This window comes from Columba livia, chromosome 24, assembly GCF_036013475.1.
Source record: "Columba livia isolate bColLiv1 breed racing homer chromosome 24, bColLiv1.pat.W.v2, whole genome shotgun sequence".
Taxonomy (NCBI): Eukaryota; Metazoa; Chordata; class Aves; order Columbiformes; family Columbidae; genus Columba; species Columba livia.
In genome coordinates, this window is record NC_088625.1 from 4,855,307 (window position 1) to 4,872,836 (window position 17,530).

The 17,530-nt window shown below is 48.1% G+C and overlaps 2 protein-coding genes, 1 long non-coding RNA gene and 3 other non-coding genes across 7 annotated transcripts in view; 5 read left to right on the plus strand and 1 right to left on the minus strand.

Annotated features, from left to right (window-relative positions):
- CLMP (CXADR like membrane protein) overlaps positions 1 to 8,362 on the plus strand; it is a 36,320-nt gene extending 27,958 nt beyond the window's left edge. For both annotated transcript variants that reach the window (XM_065040549.1, XM_065040548.1), the window contains exons 3-7: positions 136 to 337; positions 1,182 to 1,349; positions 1,654 to 1,776; positions 3,336 to 3,477; positions 4,869 to 8,362. In XM_065040549.1, the coding sequence (XP_064896621.1) occupies positions 136 to 337; positions 1,182 to 1,349; positions 1,654 to 1,776; positions 3,336 to 3,477; positions 4,869 to 5,163 (930 nt within the window). In that variant the 3' untranslated portion in view covers positions 5,164 to 8,362. The remainder of the gene's footprint in view (positions 1 to 135; positions 338 to 1,181; positions 1,350 to 1,653; positions 1,777 to 3,335; positions 3,478 to 4,868) is intronic.
- On the minus strand, positions 328 to 12,226 carry LOC110363749 (uncharacterized). The gene is made up of 2 exons (XR_010467931.1): positions 12,063 to 12,226; positions 328 to 2,605 (listed from the first exon to the last, which is right to left on the minus strand). It is a non-coding gene; the product is annotated as an uncharacterized LOC110363749 (long non-coding RNA).
- Positions 12,227 to 12,256: 30 nt separating this feature from the next.
- Positions 12,257 to 17,273, plus strand: HSPA8 (heat shock protein family A (Hsp70) member 8). The gene is made up of 9 exons (XM_065040547.1): positions 12,257 to 12,456; positions 13,111 to 13,320; positions 13,822 to 14,027; positions 14,127 to 14,279; positions 14,382 to 14,937; positions 15,224 to 15,426; positions 15,728 to 15,926; positions 16,056 to 16,288; positions 16,788 to 17,273. Exons 2-9 carry the CDS (start codon positions 13,116 to 13,118, stop codon positions 16,983 to 16,985), a joined length of 1,953 nt encoding a protein of 650 aa, XP_064896619.1. The 5' UTR covers positions 12,257 to 12,456; positions 13,111 to 13,115; the 3' UTR covers positions 16,986 to 17,273.
- On the plus strand, positions 15,065 to 15,154 carry LOC135576310 (small nucleolar RNA SNORD14). The gene has a single exon (XR_010467968.1). It is a non-coding gene; the product is annotated as a small nucleolar RNA SNORD14 (small nucleolar RNA).
- LOC135576308 (small nucleolar RNA SNORD14) lies at positions 15,549 to 15,645 on the plus strand. Its single transcript, XR_010467966.1, has one exon. It is a non-coding gene; the product is annotated as a small nucleolar RNA SNORD14 (small nucleolar RNA).
- LOC135576309 (small nucleolar RNA SNORD14) lies at positions 16,372 to 16,468 on the plus strand. The gene has a single exon (XR_010467967.1). It is a non-coding gene; the product is annotated as a small nucleolar RNA SNORD14 (small nucleolar RNA).
- Positions 17,274 to 17,530: the final 257 nt, after the last annotated feature.

Here is a 17,530-nt window from a genome sequence, read left to right on the forward strand (position 1 = left end):
CTTCCTGTGTGACCCTTGGCAAGCCGCTGAACCATGGAGAACCGTAGGCTGCTGTTCCTGAAAGTGCTTTGATTTGTTGTTCTGTGTGCAAGCGAAGTTACAAGTGGCTGCTCAGTGAGTGTCTTTGCTCCTCAGGTGATCACCTACTCTGGAGGCCGTGTTTACGATGACCTGAACGAGGAACAGAAAGGGCGCGTTTCCTTCACATCCAACTTCCTCGCTGGAGATGCGTCCTTACAAATCATATCCCTGCAGTCCAGCGATGCGGGGAAGTACATCTGCAAGGTTAAAAATGCTGGGCAGTACGAATGGGCTCGCATCACCCTCAAGGTTGTAGGTAAGGTCATTTTATTGTTTTTCCAAACAACAACAACAAAAATCTCCAGACGCATTTCCTGGAGGCAGATTTGTTTCAGCAGGGTATAAATACACAAAGACATCTTATGATCAGGTTTCACTGTCCGACTCTCTATCTGCCTTTGCGTTTTTTGGCAAAGAACAGGACACAGGAAGAGCCTAAAGAACTGGTTTGAGGTAAGTACAACCACTTGCAAAATCATATGGACTGCTCTTTCCAAATTATCTCTATGATCTCATCACACAAACTAGACTGATATTCTAGCTTAGCTGGCAAGCTCCCTGTCCAGATCTCCTGCTGAGGACTCCGGGTTCATGTCCCAGGACTCCAAACAAATCCAAGTCCATGGAGGTGACAAATAAACTGCTGGGGTTAGCATTTTGCTTCCCTGATTTCAGTTTATTGGTTGGTTTTTGACATGTACGCTGTCATCCCATGGAAGAAGTGCTGTGGCCTGCCAGATGCTGTGGGGAGAAGGAAGAAATGGAGAAGTAAGGGGAGGAAAAGGATGTTCTTTAAATAGTACTTAGAAGAGGATCACAGTAATACAGCTCCACTGATGGGAGCATCCACAAGGCAAGCTGCCCCAGGGTATTATAACATGTCATTTCTATGTCTGAGCCAGGCAGCTCCACTTGTTAGAGTATGAGTTTGCACGCAGTTGCAGTTCAAGTCCCGTAACAGCCATCCCTGGTGTAATTCTTTAATGCATTCCAGAGAAGGCAGCTCTTGGAAGCTGCTTAAACTACGTTCTTGTGCCAAAAAAAGGGTTTTCTACTGAGAAAATAGTCTGCTGCATGCGCATGTCTTTTGTCTCTTCTAGAAAAACCTTCCAAGCCCAAATGCTGGTTGGAAGGGGAGCTGTTGGAAGGCAAGGAGCTGTCCTTGCAGTGCCGTTCCGCCTCCGGCACTGCACCCATCTCCTACCGATGGCAGCGCATAAACGAGGAAGACGAGAGAGCGGAACATCTCCCGCCTACATCGAGAGTCAGTAAGTCAGGTCATTTCCTCTGCTCGCAGCCAGATGACCGCCCACACGCACGCACACACGCACAGCCATGTGCCTGCTTTTTAAATGGGGTCGCTTGGTGGCAGTGCCAGTGCCTCTCACTGCAGCTGGACGCTGTGCCGTGCTCCACCCTCAACGGGGAGGTTTGTTTATTCATTTGCTGATATTTTGTGCGGCATCATTGAACTGATTTGATCCACAAGCTCAATTTGTGCTTCTGTGCCCTGTTAAGGTTTCTTAGCCTTTTTTTTTTGAATTAATCGCAGTGTTGTTTTTCCTGTTTCAGACATTTCTAACCCCGGACAAGTCCTGCTGAAGAATCTTACGCAGATGAGCACAGGGTTATACCAATGCATTGCCACCAACGAGGCTGGACAAGAAAGCTGTGTTGTCCAGGTGACAGTGCAGCGTAAGTATTGGCACATAACCAGCATTCACACCAGCGCTGTCCCATCTTCACTGATAACTCTGTGCCACACCTTTGCCCTTTCATACTTAAATCACATGAAGTAGTTCTTATTTATTGCACTTCGGGTTGGCGCAGCAGTCCTCTGTATAACCTTGAGTGGTAAATAAGTCATTTGGGCTCAGATGATGTGATCTGCTAGAAATTTTGATGCTGAGAACAACTAATGAAATATTAGGGGGAAAAATTGTGATTCAGAGGTTCCAGAGTCTCCAGTTTTTAGAATTACTTTTGGCTGGAATGATTACATGAGATTACCCTCAAATACAAAATCTGTGTGTGGCTATTCCATCATTCTAGTTCCAAATTATGTATCTGGCACACATGGGATAGTAAACTATCTAAAGGCAGCTGGAAAGGCTGACTTTGACATGAAGTAATGTGCAGAATAAAAAGCAACGTTTGACATAGTTTAGTGTTAATCCAGATTTCATAAACTCTGTCCTGAACACCAGAGATGGGAATCAGTGTCCTGCCTGATCAACCCCATCAAGGGTGTGCCTGTCTAGGTGTCTGTGTCTTTGCGTATGCATACAAGGAAAAGAGTGGCATTCAGCAGCAGCACCGAGGACAATCAGGTTCAAACAATACAGTTCAGGAGGTTTTTGTGTGCTGTTATCAGGGGAGATCAGAAGGATCCGTTGTGATAAAAGCTGCTAACAGCGAAGTCTCTTCATGGAGATTCCATACTTTTGGCATTTTTCTGCCCAGCCAAGCCTGAAATAACTGGAATATGGTCATGTAGCAAGGAAAACCTCTTTGCCTCAGGCACCTGAAATAAAAGCGTCCAGTCAGCTTTTATGCCAAATTGGTTTAAAGCCTCACTTTGGTTTGCTAAACCCTCCGTAGGGATGAGCCTTAAGGTAACAAGAAGCCAACCTAACCATTCTTAGCAAAAGAAGTCATAAAGTAGCAGTTTAGGGCCCATATACACTAGGAAGTGTTCTGTCATTAACTTCTTTATTTTGGATGAAAAATGCCTTGCACCTACACCATATGGTCTCTCTTTCCTCCTTCTTCTCTTCGCCCCTCAGGTCACATTTTCCCCCAATTTGAATAATTCATTCTGCAAATGGATTGTTGAAAGGGAAAGAAAATCCTCATGGGGAAACATTATAGTTCAGACACTCTTCTGCCTCTAGGAAACTGCTTGGTGCTTTGTTTCACATGTAGATTGTCCTGTCTCCCTGCACTTTCTGTGGTGCTGTTCTTTTACAAGTCTATTTTTCCTCATCATTTCATTTCTGGCCTGTAGCATAGATAGCACTTGTGATCCCACCCTTCCAGAGCTGAATACTTCTCTCACTCTTAGCTCAGATTTAGAAACAATGCTTGAAGATAAACTGGTTCAAGTTCTGTGAGCAGACACGCCTAAATAAGTAGATTAGCACATTCTGTTCTGATTTATACCCAGTGCTGGAAGTTGTAGTGTGGACAGGAACCTGACCGTATGACCCCAGTGAGCGTTTGCCATCTAAAATGTTTTATTTTCTGGATGACAGACGCACAAAATATCGGCATGATCGCTGGAGCGGTCTGTGGCGTGGTGGTGGGCCTCTGCCTCCTTTTCCTGGTGGTGAGGCTGACAATAAGAAGGAAAGAGAAGAAGAGATACGAGGAAGAGGAGGCACCAAATGAAATCAGGTAACGCCTTTTATTTAATCCCCCACCTCTCACCCTCCCTCCTTTCAGTTTCACACATCACTACAGTTGTAAGTAACCTAGGTATAAGTGTCTTAAAAGGTGGTTTAAAAAGCTTTTTAAGACTCCTTGAAATATCAGTGACAAATTTCTTGACTGTGAGTACCTTTGTGAAGACCTTCCAGAAAATTAGATTGAAATGTCTTTTTTTTTTCCCCACCCCAGGACAAATTAGCATAAAACTCAACAAAATATTCCCTCTCACACTTGCAATTTCAGCATTTTAAAGCATTTGAGTAATCCTCTGCAGTACTAAAGTCAAACCACTTGTCCATTGCTTTTCTGAGATGTTTGAGTGTTTTTATTTTCAATGGCAATTTCTGTTGGGAAGGCTACAAGGCAAGCAGGTTTTCAGTCTTTCTTGAGTCCTTTGAACAACTGTGCTTCTGGATTTAGCTCAGGGTGAAAAATCCCCTGAGCAGAGCTGAGAAGCCTCGCCCTGAGCGGGTGTACCGAGAATGCTGACGCACGTTCCTTAACCTCATCTGTTCCGTGCGTGTGAGCTCTGCCACTTGGCTCCCTAAGCAGAGATTGGGCTCTAGCCAGTCCAGCCTAAGCTTCTCAAGGAAGGAAAGTGCTGGAAAAATAGATTTCCAGGAATGAGTCTTAGCTGCTCTTGCCCCTGAAGAAACAACTCCTTCCCTTGTTCCATCCGTACTTCTATTTGTAAAGGACCGCCTGCCCTCATACGACATCTATGTACCTTTAGGCGTCTCTATAATCCCTTCAGCAGCTGATTACGTTGCCTGATGGTCAGGTTGCCAGCAAGAAGGTAACCTCTGCTCATTTCTTCTCTTCCCTTCCCTTTGCTTTCAAATCTACCATGCCTTTTCATTTTTAGTCTGAGCTTCAGCCTCTTGTGTCGCTTTTTCACAAATGACTGTTCTCCCTCTTCTCTCTTTCTATCTCTGGGCCCAGTTCTTGCACTTCTTTCACTACTCAGATTTTTTCCTAACTAGAAGAACCGGTTTCAGCTAGTCCTGTCTAAATGATTTGTCATTATGAGTAAGGATTACAGAGCAGACAGTTCTATCTGAACTGTTTGCACTGACACTTGGCATTTATTCCACAGACCTCAAAGCTGCACACAAAGGGCCAGTCGTGTGCAGCATGAATTCCACATCCCTTTGACCAATAGAGAGTTCAGCCCACAAAGCAGCGCAGCACAGAATTCAGAAAACCCTCTACTTTGCTCAAACTGCTGGACAAATACACCCTGGTGATTTGCAGCTTCAATAAGCAACTGCTTATTGCAGCAGCAGTTCAGTCTGTTAACATAAATAAGTGTTTCTGTTCTCGTGGTGTTTTGAGCCCTGTCATCTGTTTGATTGCAGAGAAGACGCAGAGGCACCCAAGGCCCATCTCGTCAAGCCCAGTTCGTCTTCCTCTGGTTCCAGGAGCTCACGCTCAGGTTCCTCCTCAACCAGGTCAACAGCCAACAGTGCCTCTCGCAGCCAACGGACTTTGTCAACGGAAGCAACTCCTCATCTAACTCCTCCCCAGTACGGCCAGAGGGAGACGGAGAGAAAAGAAACGGAGCCAAAGAAAGTCGACTACGCTAACCTGATGAAAATGGGAGCGACGCTGGTCATGGTGCCTGCGCAAAGCCGAGCGTTCCAGACTGTGTGACTGCTCGTCTGGAGACTCCCGCTGTCCAGAAACACTTCACACACCACCAGCCACATAGGAATTGTTAGGTTAGTTAGCTTCTTGGTCAGCTTCATTTTAATCACTTGTGATTATTCACGCCACGAGAAGCCCTCCCACCCAACTCTTTCTTACATCTTCCAGCACTGAGGTTCTGATACAGAATTATATTTTTGAAGAAAGATACATTTGAGGGAAAAGGGAGCCTTCTTTTTAAATGATCTTTTTCGGATGTGGAACACTACAACAGCTAGGTGCTGTAAACATGAAATGAAGCCAAACCTCGTGGTTTTAAAAAAGGGATCAACAGACATATAAAGACACATGATATTCCAGAGAGGTTTTGTGGGGAGAGAAAAGTCTCTTGCGCTGGTTCCAGAGAACTTTCTCAAAGATACAGTGTCTTATCTGAAGATTCTGGGGCAGACTCTCTGCTGAGGATAGTCTGGTGCTCAACCTCAAAGGGAACTGACAAGCACTTCATGTTTTCTGCGTTCAGTTTTCTCATGAAATACTTTTGGAGGCTGTAACTAAAGCAGAAATGCGAGGATCACTCAAAAAGGTCAAAAGATGCAGTATTAAGGCTTATACCTGAACTAACCTCTGCACTAAAGGACCCTTTATGTCAAGGAAATAGAGGTGCTTTAATTGCCAGAATACACTTAACGATGCACCCAGCGAGATACGGCCAGGAGCCTGACTCTGCTTTTATGGTCCACACTGCAAAGCCGCAGTAACTCCCCTGGAGTTGTATCTGTGACAAATGAGCCTTAGTGTGATGAGAACTGGGCGCTGAATCCAGAATGAAGGCAGGACCTCAAAAAGCGAGGGCCACTAATCTACCAAAAAGCCTGGACGAAGCATTTGGAAGATATCTTTGCTATCACCAGGTCGTGAATTCACCAGTTTTGGGGTGAGCCGTGCTGTAGAAACCTTATGGAGAGCTCTTCCCAAGGCTGAACGAACAGCATTCTTGAGCTGACCTTCAGGCATCCAGGTAAGACTGCAGGACAGAGTGACAGAGCACGTAGTGAGGAAAATACATCAGGGACAGGCAAACAAGCACAATGCTACTTCTATTAGAAAATACTTGCGTGCAGTGTCCCATTCACACACCAAACACTGGGGCAGGTGCTATTCTTGAGGCTTAAACCTTAGCATGACCCTTAAAAAAACTGCAAGAATCATGCAAATATTTTCGGTGATTAAATTAGCCAGAATAAATGTTTCCAAGGAATATACAGTCTTACGCTTAAAGGTGAAGAACAAAAGGAGATGATGGGAAATAGGGACAAGCTTCCCCTGGAGGCAGATGCTCACATAATTCTGTCAGATATATTTTCCTCTGAAGGACTTGGCTCTGCACACAAACCCTGAGCTTGTAGGTTCTAGATTCCTGTATTCCCGGAGTGATGATTTTCTATTAGAAAAAAAAAATTAGGTGCTTTATTTCATTTGAGAGAGGGAGGGTTTTCTCCACTTTGTGGAATGAGTCTACAGGAGAAGCGTCAGCACACAAGAACCACAGATTTATAATTCTTTCACTCCAGGGCCTGTAATTTTCTCCTTTTCTGTCTGAAACCCAGAATTGTAGCTGCTTTGCTTGAAGTCTTAGCCATTTTGATCAAAGCCAAGCCCTGCTTGGGCTACTTCCTTATGGGAAGTAGTTTTGAAACCTGCCCTCTGCTATCTGAGAACTTCTCTTCCTAGTCGTAGCCACCCATTTTCATCACTTGCACCAAAATGTCACTTGCTGTCTCTACCTAGCCACCCTCGGCAGGACAAAGCACTGCTGTGTTCTGCAGAGAAGGCAGTCCCGGGTCACAGATTTAAACAGGGACATTCGCTGTTAGGTGTTTGATGAGCTATTGCTTTCGTGACAGCTCCTGGGGTTGGATACTGTGTCATTTTACCCAGACAGTTTCCCTGGATGCTCCAGAGGCGCCTTTCCTGGAATGTTTTGGTGGATTTGGTGGTGGCTGTCGCAGCAGCAGCTCTAAGTGTCTGTGATTCCTCTGCAGTTGCTCTTTTCCTGGAGCCTGAAGGCTCAGGCATTCCAAAGCACTTACAAGGTACTCCAGAGCTGGGAAAGTCCCGAAGAGCCTGAGCAGGACTGCTGAGGCTTCTGTGGTTGCTCCTTGTGCTTAATGTTACCTGTGTTGCAGCTGAGGATAGTTATTCTATGCATATAAAAGCAGGAGTGCTTTTCTCAGTAAAGAATATGCTCCTGAGCAATGAGAAGCTTATTACCACAAAATTAAGGGTAACAATCAGACAGTTGAGCTGGCTACAGCCCGAATACAAAGTACTGTAGGTTGGCTTTGAGTCACGGGTCGGAGTTGCAATTAGCAGAGAGGAGGATGCTCTGTCTGCAGCCTGGAGGCCACTTGCTGCCGGCGAGGAGAATCCTCCAACCTGCTCCTGATTGCATAGGATGGGTTATGGGCCTCGGGAAAAGAAGTTATTTGGAAGCAACTGCTGAAGCCTGTCGTGTGTGTGATCGTTCCCGGCTGTTCCCAGCCCCGTGGGAAGCAGGAGGTACGTGTGCCCGCTGTCCGGGTGCGTACAGAGCGCCCGGGTACAAACCGTCTCAGAAGAAGCCACGGAATGAAGATGCAATGGTGAGCGGGCACCGTGGCCATTGAAAATCGCCCAGTCTGAAACGCCGCGGTGCTTTTCAAGCCACACTTGAGTGATCTCATGGGTGAAGACAAAGTCAATTCGGCACTTCAGTCGCTAGCGTGAAGCCCAAAGGGAAAAAGTTCATTACTCAAAGGAAATACGAGACAGAGATCATGTCCAGGGTATTCTGTTTCCAAAGGGACGTTTGCTAAGCTCCGGATGATACTATCAGGAGTTGCAAAAGGGAAGCAAATGATACATAAGCCAAACTCTATTTTGTAAAATAGTGTATTTGAAGCATTTACTGTCATATAACAGTTACTACTAGTGTGATTAAATGCATACCATGTTAGGTAGCTTGCTTTTGTTTCTCAGCAGCTAAACTAAGCTTACATCTCTTCTACCTGCTATAATCGGTGTACTTGTACTGTGTCTGAACAACTCAGAGGAAAGCAAATATTTATTATTGATTCCTTTGAATCAATGATTTCATAATTTTTTTTGGTTGGTTGTTTTATAAATAAATGTGCTGCAGCTGAAGTGCTGCAGCTCAACTCAACTTGTACTGATGCTCCATCCTCTGCGGTACGACGTGTTACACGCAGTCAAGCCGAATCCAAGGAAAAAAGTACAGCATCAGAAATACCATTTTCAGCTAACTAGGACTATGTGCGTATTTGCGTGGAAAACGTGGGGAAGCTGGTCTTTTTCCTGGGTGTTTTTTCAGTCTTACTTATGAGACATGGTATGAAATACATGCAGCCGTGGGTGTATTGAAGCAAATAGTGTTTTGACTTCCATGCAGCTATTTCACCTGAGATATTTTGGCTGAGGATGCGGATGCTTCCAGCAGCGCTACAGGCTGGGCGCAGAGTGGCTGGAGAGCAGTCAGACAGAAAGGGACCTGGGGGTACTAATTGACAGGAAGCTCAACATGAGCCAACAGTGTGTCCAAGGTGGCCAAGAAGGCCAATGGTGCCCTGTCCTGTATCAAAAACAGCGTGGTCAGCAGGACAAGGGCAGTGATCCTTCCCCTGTGCTCTGCATTGGGGAGGCCACACCTGGAGTGTTGTGTTCAGTTCTGGGCCCCTCAGCTCAGGAAAGAGATTGAAGTGCTGGAGCGGGTCCAGAGAAGAGCAACAAGACTGGGGAAGGGACTGGAACACAAGCCCTATGGGGAGAGGCTGAGGGAGCTGGGCTTGTTTAGTCTGGAGAAGAGGAGGCTTAGAGCTGAGCTCAGCACTCTCTAGAACTACCTGAAGGGCAGTTCTAGCCAGGTGGGGATTGGTCTCTTCTCCCAGGCATCAGCAACAGGACAAGGGGGCATGGGCTTCAACTCTGCCAGGGGAAATTGAGGCTGGAGATGAGAAAGCAATTCTTTGCAGAGAGAGTGGTCAGGATTGGAATGGCTGCCCAGGGAGGTGCTGGACTCACCGGCCCTGGAGGTTTGTAAACTGAGACTGGACATGGCACTTAGTGCCATGATCTAGTGAATGGACTGGAGTTGGACCAAGGCTTGGACTGGATGATCTCTGAGGTCTTTTCCAACCCAGTCGATTCTGTGTGATTCTGTGTAATGCGGTAAATAGTGTGAGTGCAGACACAGCACAGACACAAAGCCGCGGTGACAGTGTCCTCCCACTCCCACATCTGCGACCTTTCCTTTCGGTTCATCTCCTGAACCGTGCGAGAGCCCAACGAAACCTTGAACAACTCAGCGCTCGGACCTTTCCCATCTTTTCCACAGATAAACATGTGGAACCAGCCAACAGGAATCTCCAGTCATGTAGGTGGAATTTAGGGTAACTAAGATAACTGTGATTGATTTCTCAGCCTTTTTTCCCCGGGGGTGTTTTGCGCAGAGATCTCCTGACATCAGCAATCTTCCTTATCCAATCTGGGAGTAAAAAGTGCAACGTGATTACGCAGTATTTAAAACAAAACACAGTGGTCTCATAGGTGTGTCCCGTCTATCCGTGATTCATGATGAAACCCTCTTAGTGGGTTGATGCCACCCAAAATCTGATGAAGCGATCCACGTTTTGACAGGGGTTGTGCAATTGCATGTTTTTGTACAGTATCAGGAATCTTGGGTTATTTTTAACCTGGATCGGCTCATACACTAAACGGGGAGGACACGGTGGGAAAGGGGAGGGACTGCTTTTGTGATTTTTAAACTTTAACCGGGGTGTGCAGCTGCAAACGTTGTACAAATAACCAATGCTGCTGTTGTGAATAGGAAGGGTGTCTGATAATCTCCACTCTCTTCCCAATACTGTTTTAAATGCTTAAAGCAAAGCAGCGCTTGATCTCTAACGTACTAAATTAGCTTAAAAAAAAATATTGGAATTAATCATTTACAAAAACTACACAGAATACTTGCCAGAGTCCAGCCTGCTGAGCCTTAATTTTTCTGATATACAGTAAATGAGCTACTTTTGTATGTTAACAGCCTCTAATTGCCAATTCAATGAGTCATTTGCCAAACTGCCCTCCTCCCTGCACTGACTCACTGCTGTTGAGGCTGCCTTCACTTGCTATCAGTCTGTGCGGAGTACGGTTGCACATCTAAATGTCACTATTTAATCTGAAGGTGCAGGTAGTGCTATTCTTAGGTCTTACTGAAATTCTGCCCACGACTTAAAAAAATAAAGGCAAAGAGTTGAGCGCTCCAGTAGCCTGTCAGGTAATGGGGTGATGGTTCCTATTGACAACCTTATCTTAAAAGGCACAAGAGAGTGACAGCTAATGCTCAAAGATACAGTATCACAGTATGTTTGGGATTGGAAGGGCCCTGGAAAGCTCATCCAGTGCAATCCCCCCATGGAGCAGGAACACCCAGATGAGGTTACACAGGAAGGTGTCCAGGCGGGTTGGAATGTCTGCACAGAAGGAGACTCCACAACCCCCTGGGCAGCCTGGGCCAGGCTCTGCCACCCTCACCCCCAACAAGTTGCTTCTCCTCTTTCACTGGAACCTCCTGTGTTCCAGTTTGCACCCATTGCCCCTTGTCCTGTCACTGGTTGTCACCAGAAGAGCCTGGCTCCATCCTCCTGACACTCCCCCTTTCCATCTTGATCCCCAGGAATGAGTCCCCCCTCAGTCTCCTCTTGTCCAGCTCCAGAGCCCCAGCTCCCTCAGCCTTTCCTCACACGGGAGATGCTCCACTCCCTCCAGCATCTTGGTGGCTGCGCTGGACTCTCTCCAGCAGTTCCCTGTCCTGCTGGAACTGAGGGGCCGCTTTCCTTTTCCTGCTCCTCTAACCTTATACACCCGGGTTCCAACTCCACACTGCGCCTTTTGCCACCGTCCAAAGGTCCCGGTTCAGATTCCAGCCCATAGAGCAAGAACTGGAGGCACAAAGCGTTGCTTGACACGAATTACTTCATATCTGCCCCAGGAGCCCGGTCAGGACTGACTGGGGGTTGGTGTCACCCTCGCCTTAGCGACTCCCTCTGACTTTTTATGCTTTTTGCCATGTAAATAAACAGTTGGTGCAATTCCCAGCCCTCTGCCTGACTGATTGGTGACCTATGATCAGTTTGCAGCCCAAAGTGCTCCTTGATCAGCAAGGACTCCGAGCAGCCTCCGCTCCCTTTGCACCCAAGTAAACGTCGCTGGGAGCAGCGCAGCCGTGCGGAGGGTGACACGCTGCCCCGCGGTTTGGTTCGGTGCGGTAGTGCTGATGATGGAAGGGAAAAGCTGGGTATGCTGCGGGGGCTGGATCCACAGAACACTGCCCCATTAAACAGAACAGAGGGTTATAGAGCAGCAGCACGCTGCTCAGAGAGATTATTGTGCTGAGGGAGCTTCGCTGCAGCAAATGCTGTGGGAGGCCTTTGGGAAGCGTTGGGCAATGAGCATAAAGATGAGAAGAATTCAGCCATTCCTCCGGGGGGGCGCAGGGCTCTGCCCCAGGGCCGGCCTCCCGCACCCTCAGCTTCCGCGTGAGAAACCGGAACGCTGTTTTAAGCCGGGTCTGCCGTTAATTCGGGGACGAGGGGCCGGCCGGGTCCCGCACACAGCCCTGGGTGCCGGCCCCGCATGGCGCCGCCATTTGTGTCCCCCCCGCCCGGTTCCTCTTTCCCGCAGCCCGCCACCCTCTATGCAAATGAACCCAAAACCCGCCATCTGATTGGTCAATCCTACCCCAAGGCGCCTTCCCCCTAGCGCGCGAAATATGCAAACGAGCCTCCAGCGCCGCGTTGCGATAGGCTCCTGGAGCTATTTGACTGTCCACGCCCCCTCGTTAAGCCTACCATAGTCTGTGTCGTCACCGGCATGCGGCCGTTGGAGGGCTCTGATTGGCTCCCGCGCAAGCGAAGCTCCGCCCCCTGTCCGTTGCGGAGCGGTGGGTGTTTGTGGGGGGAGCGAGGAAAGCGCATGAAGGTTCGAGAATACCGGCCGGCCGGCGGGCACGCCTCCTTCCTGTGCGCGTCACGGCAGGCGGGGCTTCCGGCCGGCGCCCATTGGCTGGAAGGGCGGCGGAGCGCGCGAGCGGATTGGCTAGAGCGGCGGGAGGGGGCGGGCCCTTCTGGAAGGTTCTGAGAGGCTATATAAAGGCTGCGGGGCAGGCGCGGAGCGGTCTCATTGAGCAGTAGCTGTTGCGGAGCTGTTTCCCGTGTGCACGTCCCGGCTTGTCGCGCCGCCCAGGTAACGGGCCTGGGGACGGGGTGGCCATCCGGGGGGGGCGGGGGTGGGCTGCCGCATTGCGGGGAGTCGGGCAGGATGGGGGGTGGGAGTGCTTTTGGGCTTTTCCCTTTCCCTGTGCTGATTCTGCTGCTTTTTCGCTTAAGTCAGATCTAACGGCGTTTTGTTTTTTCGTTCCCTTGTGCTCCTGAAAGGGTGGGGGGAGGCAGGAGGCCGAGCTCCCGTGTCCCCCCCGCGCCGGGCACGCCCGGGGTGGGGGGGGGGGTGGGGGTGCGTGGGAGGTGGAGCCGTGTCCGTGGGGAGCCCGGGCGCGCTGGGGCTTGTAGTTTAAAGGCGGGGGAGCAGCGGGGGCCGGCCGGGGCCGCTGCGGCTCGGCGGGTGCGGGGGGGCCAGTGTCGCAGCGGGGCTGGGGCCGTGCCAGGACACATGGACTCCATGTCCCGGCGGCCGTTTGTCCGCCTGTCATGTGGTGCGGGCGGGGCGGAGCTTGGGGGGGGGGGGGGGCGGGGCCGCGGGCCACGTGACGTGTCACGTTATCGGTCCCGTTGGATGCCACGTGGTGGCTTTAAACCCATTGATCTAAAGAGCAGTTGATTGTAAACCAATCACACATCTTAACTTTTTATTTCACACACGTTTATTTTTTTCTTTCCTCAGACAAGATGTCGAAGGGACCAGCTGTCGGAATTGATCTCGGCACCACCTATTCCTGTGTCGGCGTGTTCCAGCACGGGAAGGTGGAAATCATTGCCAATGACCAGGGCAACCGGACCACCCCCAGCTACGTCGCCTTCACGGACACAGAGAGATTGATCGGTGATGCTGCTAAGAACCAAGTGGCCATGAATCCAACCAATACAGTTTTCGGTAAGAATGCAAGATCGGTGTACTTAACATACAGAGAACTAGCATGGTAGTGGTAGCGTTCCTTGCTTATAAGAATAAGTGGCCAATAGCACAATTAAAGCTTTTTCTTTGAAATTAAAACCTCGTAATTTGTTATTAATCTAAATAATGCAAGTGCGTTACTAGTAGTTAAGATGTTATTACATACTGGGGAATTATATGACCTACAGGTACAGACCTGTCTTGCTGCAGGTTCTTGGCATTTAGTGTTAAGTGGCCTTGACTAAGTGTCTTGGACTTAGTCCTAGATTTACTGTGGTTTATGGTACAGCGGCTGTAGTGTTGCTGTGGTGGCTGCGAGGCGATTCTGGTCTGTTTGTGCATATCTGAGAGAAAAAATCATCACTATGCAGCAAGATCTTGAAGAGGTAGTGGTAGTTGCATGTTATTGCTTTTTAGGAACAACATCATGTTCCTTATTATGAAGAAACATACGTGATGTGGCCAACTGTTGTTTTCCAGATGCAAAACGGTTGATCGGGCGTAGGTTTGATGATTCTGTTGTCCAGTCTGACATGAAGCACTGGCCTTTCACCGTGGTGAACGATGCTGGCAGACCGAAGGTCCAGGTGGAGTACAAAGGCGAGACAAAGAGCTTCTACCCAGAAGAAATTTCTTCCATGGTTTTAACCAAAATGAAGGAAATTGCAGAAGCGTACCTCGGGAAGGTGAGGTTTAGGATTTCAGTCAAATACAAAGAATAACTTCTTTGTGTGTGAGTACGTAACATACATAACTCACCGTTTTGCTTGCTTTTTTCTTTGTAGACTGTTACTAATGCTGTAGTGACTGTACCAGCCTATTTCAATGACTCTCAGCGTCAGGCTACAAAAGATGCTGGAACCATTGCTGGGCTCAATGTTCTGCGAATTATCAACGAGCCAACAGCTGCTGCGATTGCCTATGGTCTGGACAAAAAGGTATGCTATGGAGTGGCGACTGTGTCTGGTGTCCAACCAGTCAACCTGCTGAACTAGCAGTAGAAAACGAATTGCATTGTGAAAATTGATCTGTTCTTCCAGGTCGGTGCTGAAAGGAACGTTCTTATTTTTGACCTTGGAGGTGGCACCTTTGATGTGTCTATTCTGACAATTGAAGATGGCATCTTTGAGGTGAAATCCACTGCAGGTGACACTCACTTGGGTGGAGAAGACTTCGACAACCGCATGGTCAACCACTTCATCGCTGAATTCAAGCGCAAGCACAAGAAAGACATCACTGAGAACAAGAGAGCCGTTCGTCGCCTCCGCACTGCCTGCGAGCGTGCCAAGCGCACTCTGTCCTCCAGCACGCAGGCCAGCATTGAAATTGATTCTCTCTATGAGGGGATCGACTTCTACACCTCCATTACCAGAGCTCGCTTTGAAGAGCTGAACGCCGACCTGTTCCGCGGCACCCTGGACCCCGTGGAGAAGGCCCTGCGGGATGCCAAGCTTGACAAGTCGCAGATCCACGACATTGTGCTGGTTGGTGGGTCTACTCGTATCCCAAAGATCCAGAAGCTTCTGCAGGATTTCTTCAATGGCAAAGAGCTGAACAAGAGCATTAATCCTGATGAAGCTGTGGCTTATGGTGCAGGTAAGGACAAAAAATTCACATCACTACATGTTAGGGCTGAAGTTTCAGCAGTACTGGTGTAGGCAGGCCCTGCATCTTCTGCCTGAATCACTAAAGCTTTTCCAAGCTGTACACACTTTACTCTGCCTTGCAATGATGAATCAGGTTCCAAAGCCATTCGTAGTTTCCACCAGAAGTTACTGATGATGGCCAAAACCTTCCTTGGATGTCTGAGCGAGCATCAGTTTCACTGTAGTGTGCTGTGTATTTGTTGCAGGGATTTTAATGTGTTTTTCTCTTCCTCCAGCTGTTCAGGCTGCTATTCTGTCTGGAGACAAGTCTGAAAACGTGCAGGATCTGCTGCTGTTGGATGTGACTCCCCTGTCTCTTGGTATTGAGACTGCTGGAGGCGTCATGACAGTCCTGATCAAGCGGAACACCACCATCCCCACCAAGCAGACCCAGACATTCACCACATACTCGGACAACCAGCCTGGTGTGCTGATCCAGGTGAGTGGGCAGCACTGGGGTGAACTGATAATGCACTCACATAATCATATGACCTTGTCAACACTTCCAGCGATAGTTGAAATGAATCTCTTAGGTCAGAGATGGTGCTTGTAAATGCCTGGTTGCTGTGATGAAAGTGTTTCCAAAGCCATTCGTAGTTTCCACCAGAAGTCGAAAGACTTGTGTTGGTCCAAGTACCTTCCTTGGATGTCTGAGCGACCATGTCACTTCAGAACAACACATTATAATTTAATAGTGTGTGGTCAGACTTATTATTTAATTAGCTGTTTTTTCTTTCCAGGTGTATGAAGGAGAACGTGCTATGACTAAGGACAACAACTTGCTGGGCAAGTTTGAGCTGACCGGTATTCCCCCTGCGCCCAGAGGTGTACCTCAGATTGAAGTAACCTTCGATATCGATGCCAACGGCATCCTCAATGTGTCTGCTGTGGATAAGAGCACTGGCAAGGAGAACAAGATCACAATTACAAACGACAAGGGTAAGGATCCCATGGTTTTGAGGGTGGGTGGGAGACTGGTTACCTGAGCAAATGTGGGAGGTCGTAATTGATTCTCCACTAAAAATGATGAGAAACAAGAGTGACGTGAAATGCTGCTGTTTCCTGCAGGCCGGCTGAGCAAGGAAGACATTGAGCGGATGGTTCAGGAAGCAGAGAAATACAAAGCAGAAGATGAGAAGCAGCGTGATAAAGTGTCTTCTAAGAACTCCCTGGAGTCTTACGCATTCAACATGAAAGCTACTGTTGAAGATGAGAAGCTCCAGGGCAAGATCTCTGATGAGGACAAGCAGAAAATCCTGGACAAATGCAATGAAATCATCAACTGGCTGGACAAAAATCAGGTACGTCAATGTTAATGTTTGGTTGGTGTTTCCTTCTAGTGTCTGAGCTACAAGGAAAACTCAAGAGGATGGAGGAGAACTGGTTGCTGTGATGAAAGTGTTTCCAAAGCCATTCGTAGTTTCCACCAGAAGTCGAAAGACTTGTGTTGGTCCAAGTACCTTCCTTGGATGTCTGAGCGACCACAGCTTGCAAGCGTATAGCGTTTTGATGCTTCCTAACTGAAGCAGGCTAGCTTGCAAGTATGATCTTAGCTTAAATGAGGCCTTTGTTCCTCCAGGAGCAGTGTATGCTCAAAGAGTGATCTGGAGTCCTAAATCAGAAGGTTGGTGGGGCTTAAATTGAAGGACCCAAGCCTGTAGGCACATCTTGGTATATTGTGCTAGATAAAAACTCTGAGCTGCTGTAAAACCAGATCTTAACACTAAGCCTAGACTCTGTAAGTTAACTTTGGGTTGTATCCGCAGCAGATACCAAGATGTTGTTTTTTCTGTGTTTCAGACGGCTGAAAAGGAGGAGTTTGAGCACCAGCAGAAGGAGCTGGAGAAGGTGTGCAACCCCATCATCACCAAGCTGTACCAGAGCGCCGGAGGGATGCCTGGTGGGATGCCCGGCGGGATGCCCGGCGGCTTCCCTGGTGGTGGAGCTCCTCCCTCTGGTGGCGCTTCTTCTGGACCAACCATCGAGGAGGTGGATTAAAGCTGGGGGCAGCGCATTCCACTAGCAGTTGGTGTTGGAGGACCCCTAGGTGGGGGTTAGATTGAAGGACCCAAACCTGTAGGCACATCTGGGTATATTCTGCCAGATTAAAACTCCATAACTGAGCTGCTGTAAGGATAAATAAAAGAAAACAAAACATTTTCTGGGCATTTTAAATACTTGAACCATGTGCACAGGAGGGGAGATGAATACCATTGCACTTTACAGTACTGTAAAAAAGTGGAAATGCAATTCATGTCCTAAGGAATAAAAACTATTTAATGGGCATCATAATGTTTGTGTTCACTTCTTTATATGTACTGAACAGTGTGAAAAATAAAGTGAAAATCTGGTAAGCAAAGATTATATCCTAGTGGAGATATATCCTAGCCACATGCACTAACACAGGCTCCAGGTATAGGAGCCTCACAGGCCATTTCTGGTTATAAAACTGCTTCCCATAAAGTAATAAACTTAAGATAATAGGTGTGTTAAACCTTGTTTTGGAGGTCAAGGCTGTTAGGAGCACATTAACATAGGTTGAG

What these genes read in the sequence shown, in the direction of transcription:
- HSPA8 (XM_065040547.1), top strand. Translation starts at nt 13,116, where the DNA reads ATGTCGAAGGGACCAGCTGTCGGAATTGATCTCGGCACCACCTATTCC. An exon ending in CAGAAGCGTACCTCGGGAAG is followed by an intron (nt 14,028 to 14,126) that starts GTGAGGTTTAGG and finishes TTTTCTTTGTAG; the next exon opens with ACTGTTACTAATGCTGTAGT. An exon ending in CCTATGGTCTGGACAAAAAG is followed by an intron (nt 14,280 to 14,381) that starts GTATGCTATGGA and finishes CTGTTCTTCCAG; the next exon opens with GTCGGTGCTGAAAGGAACGT.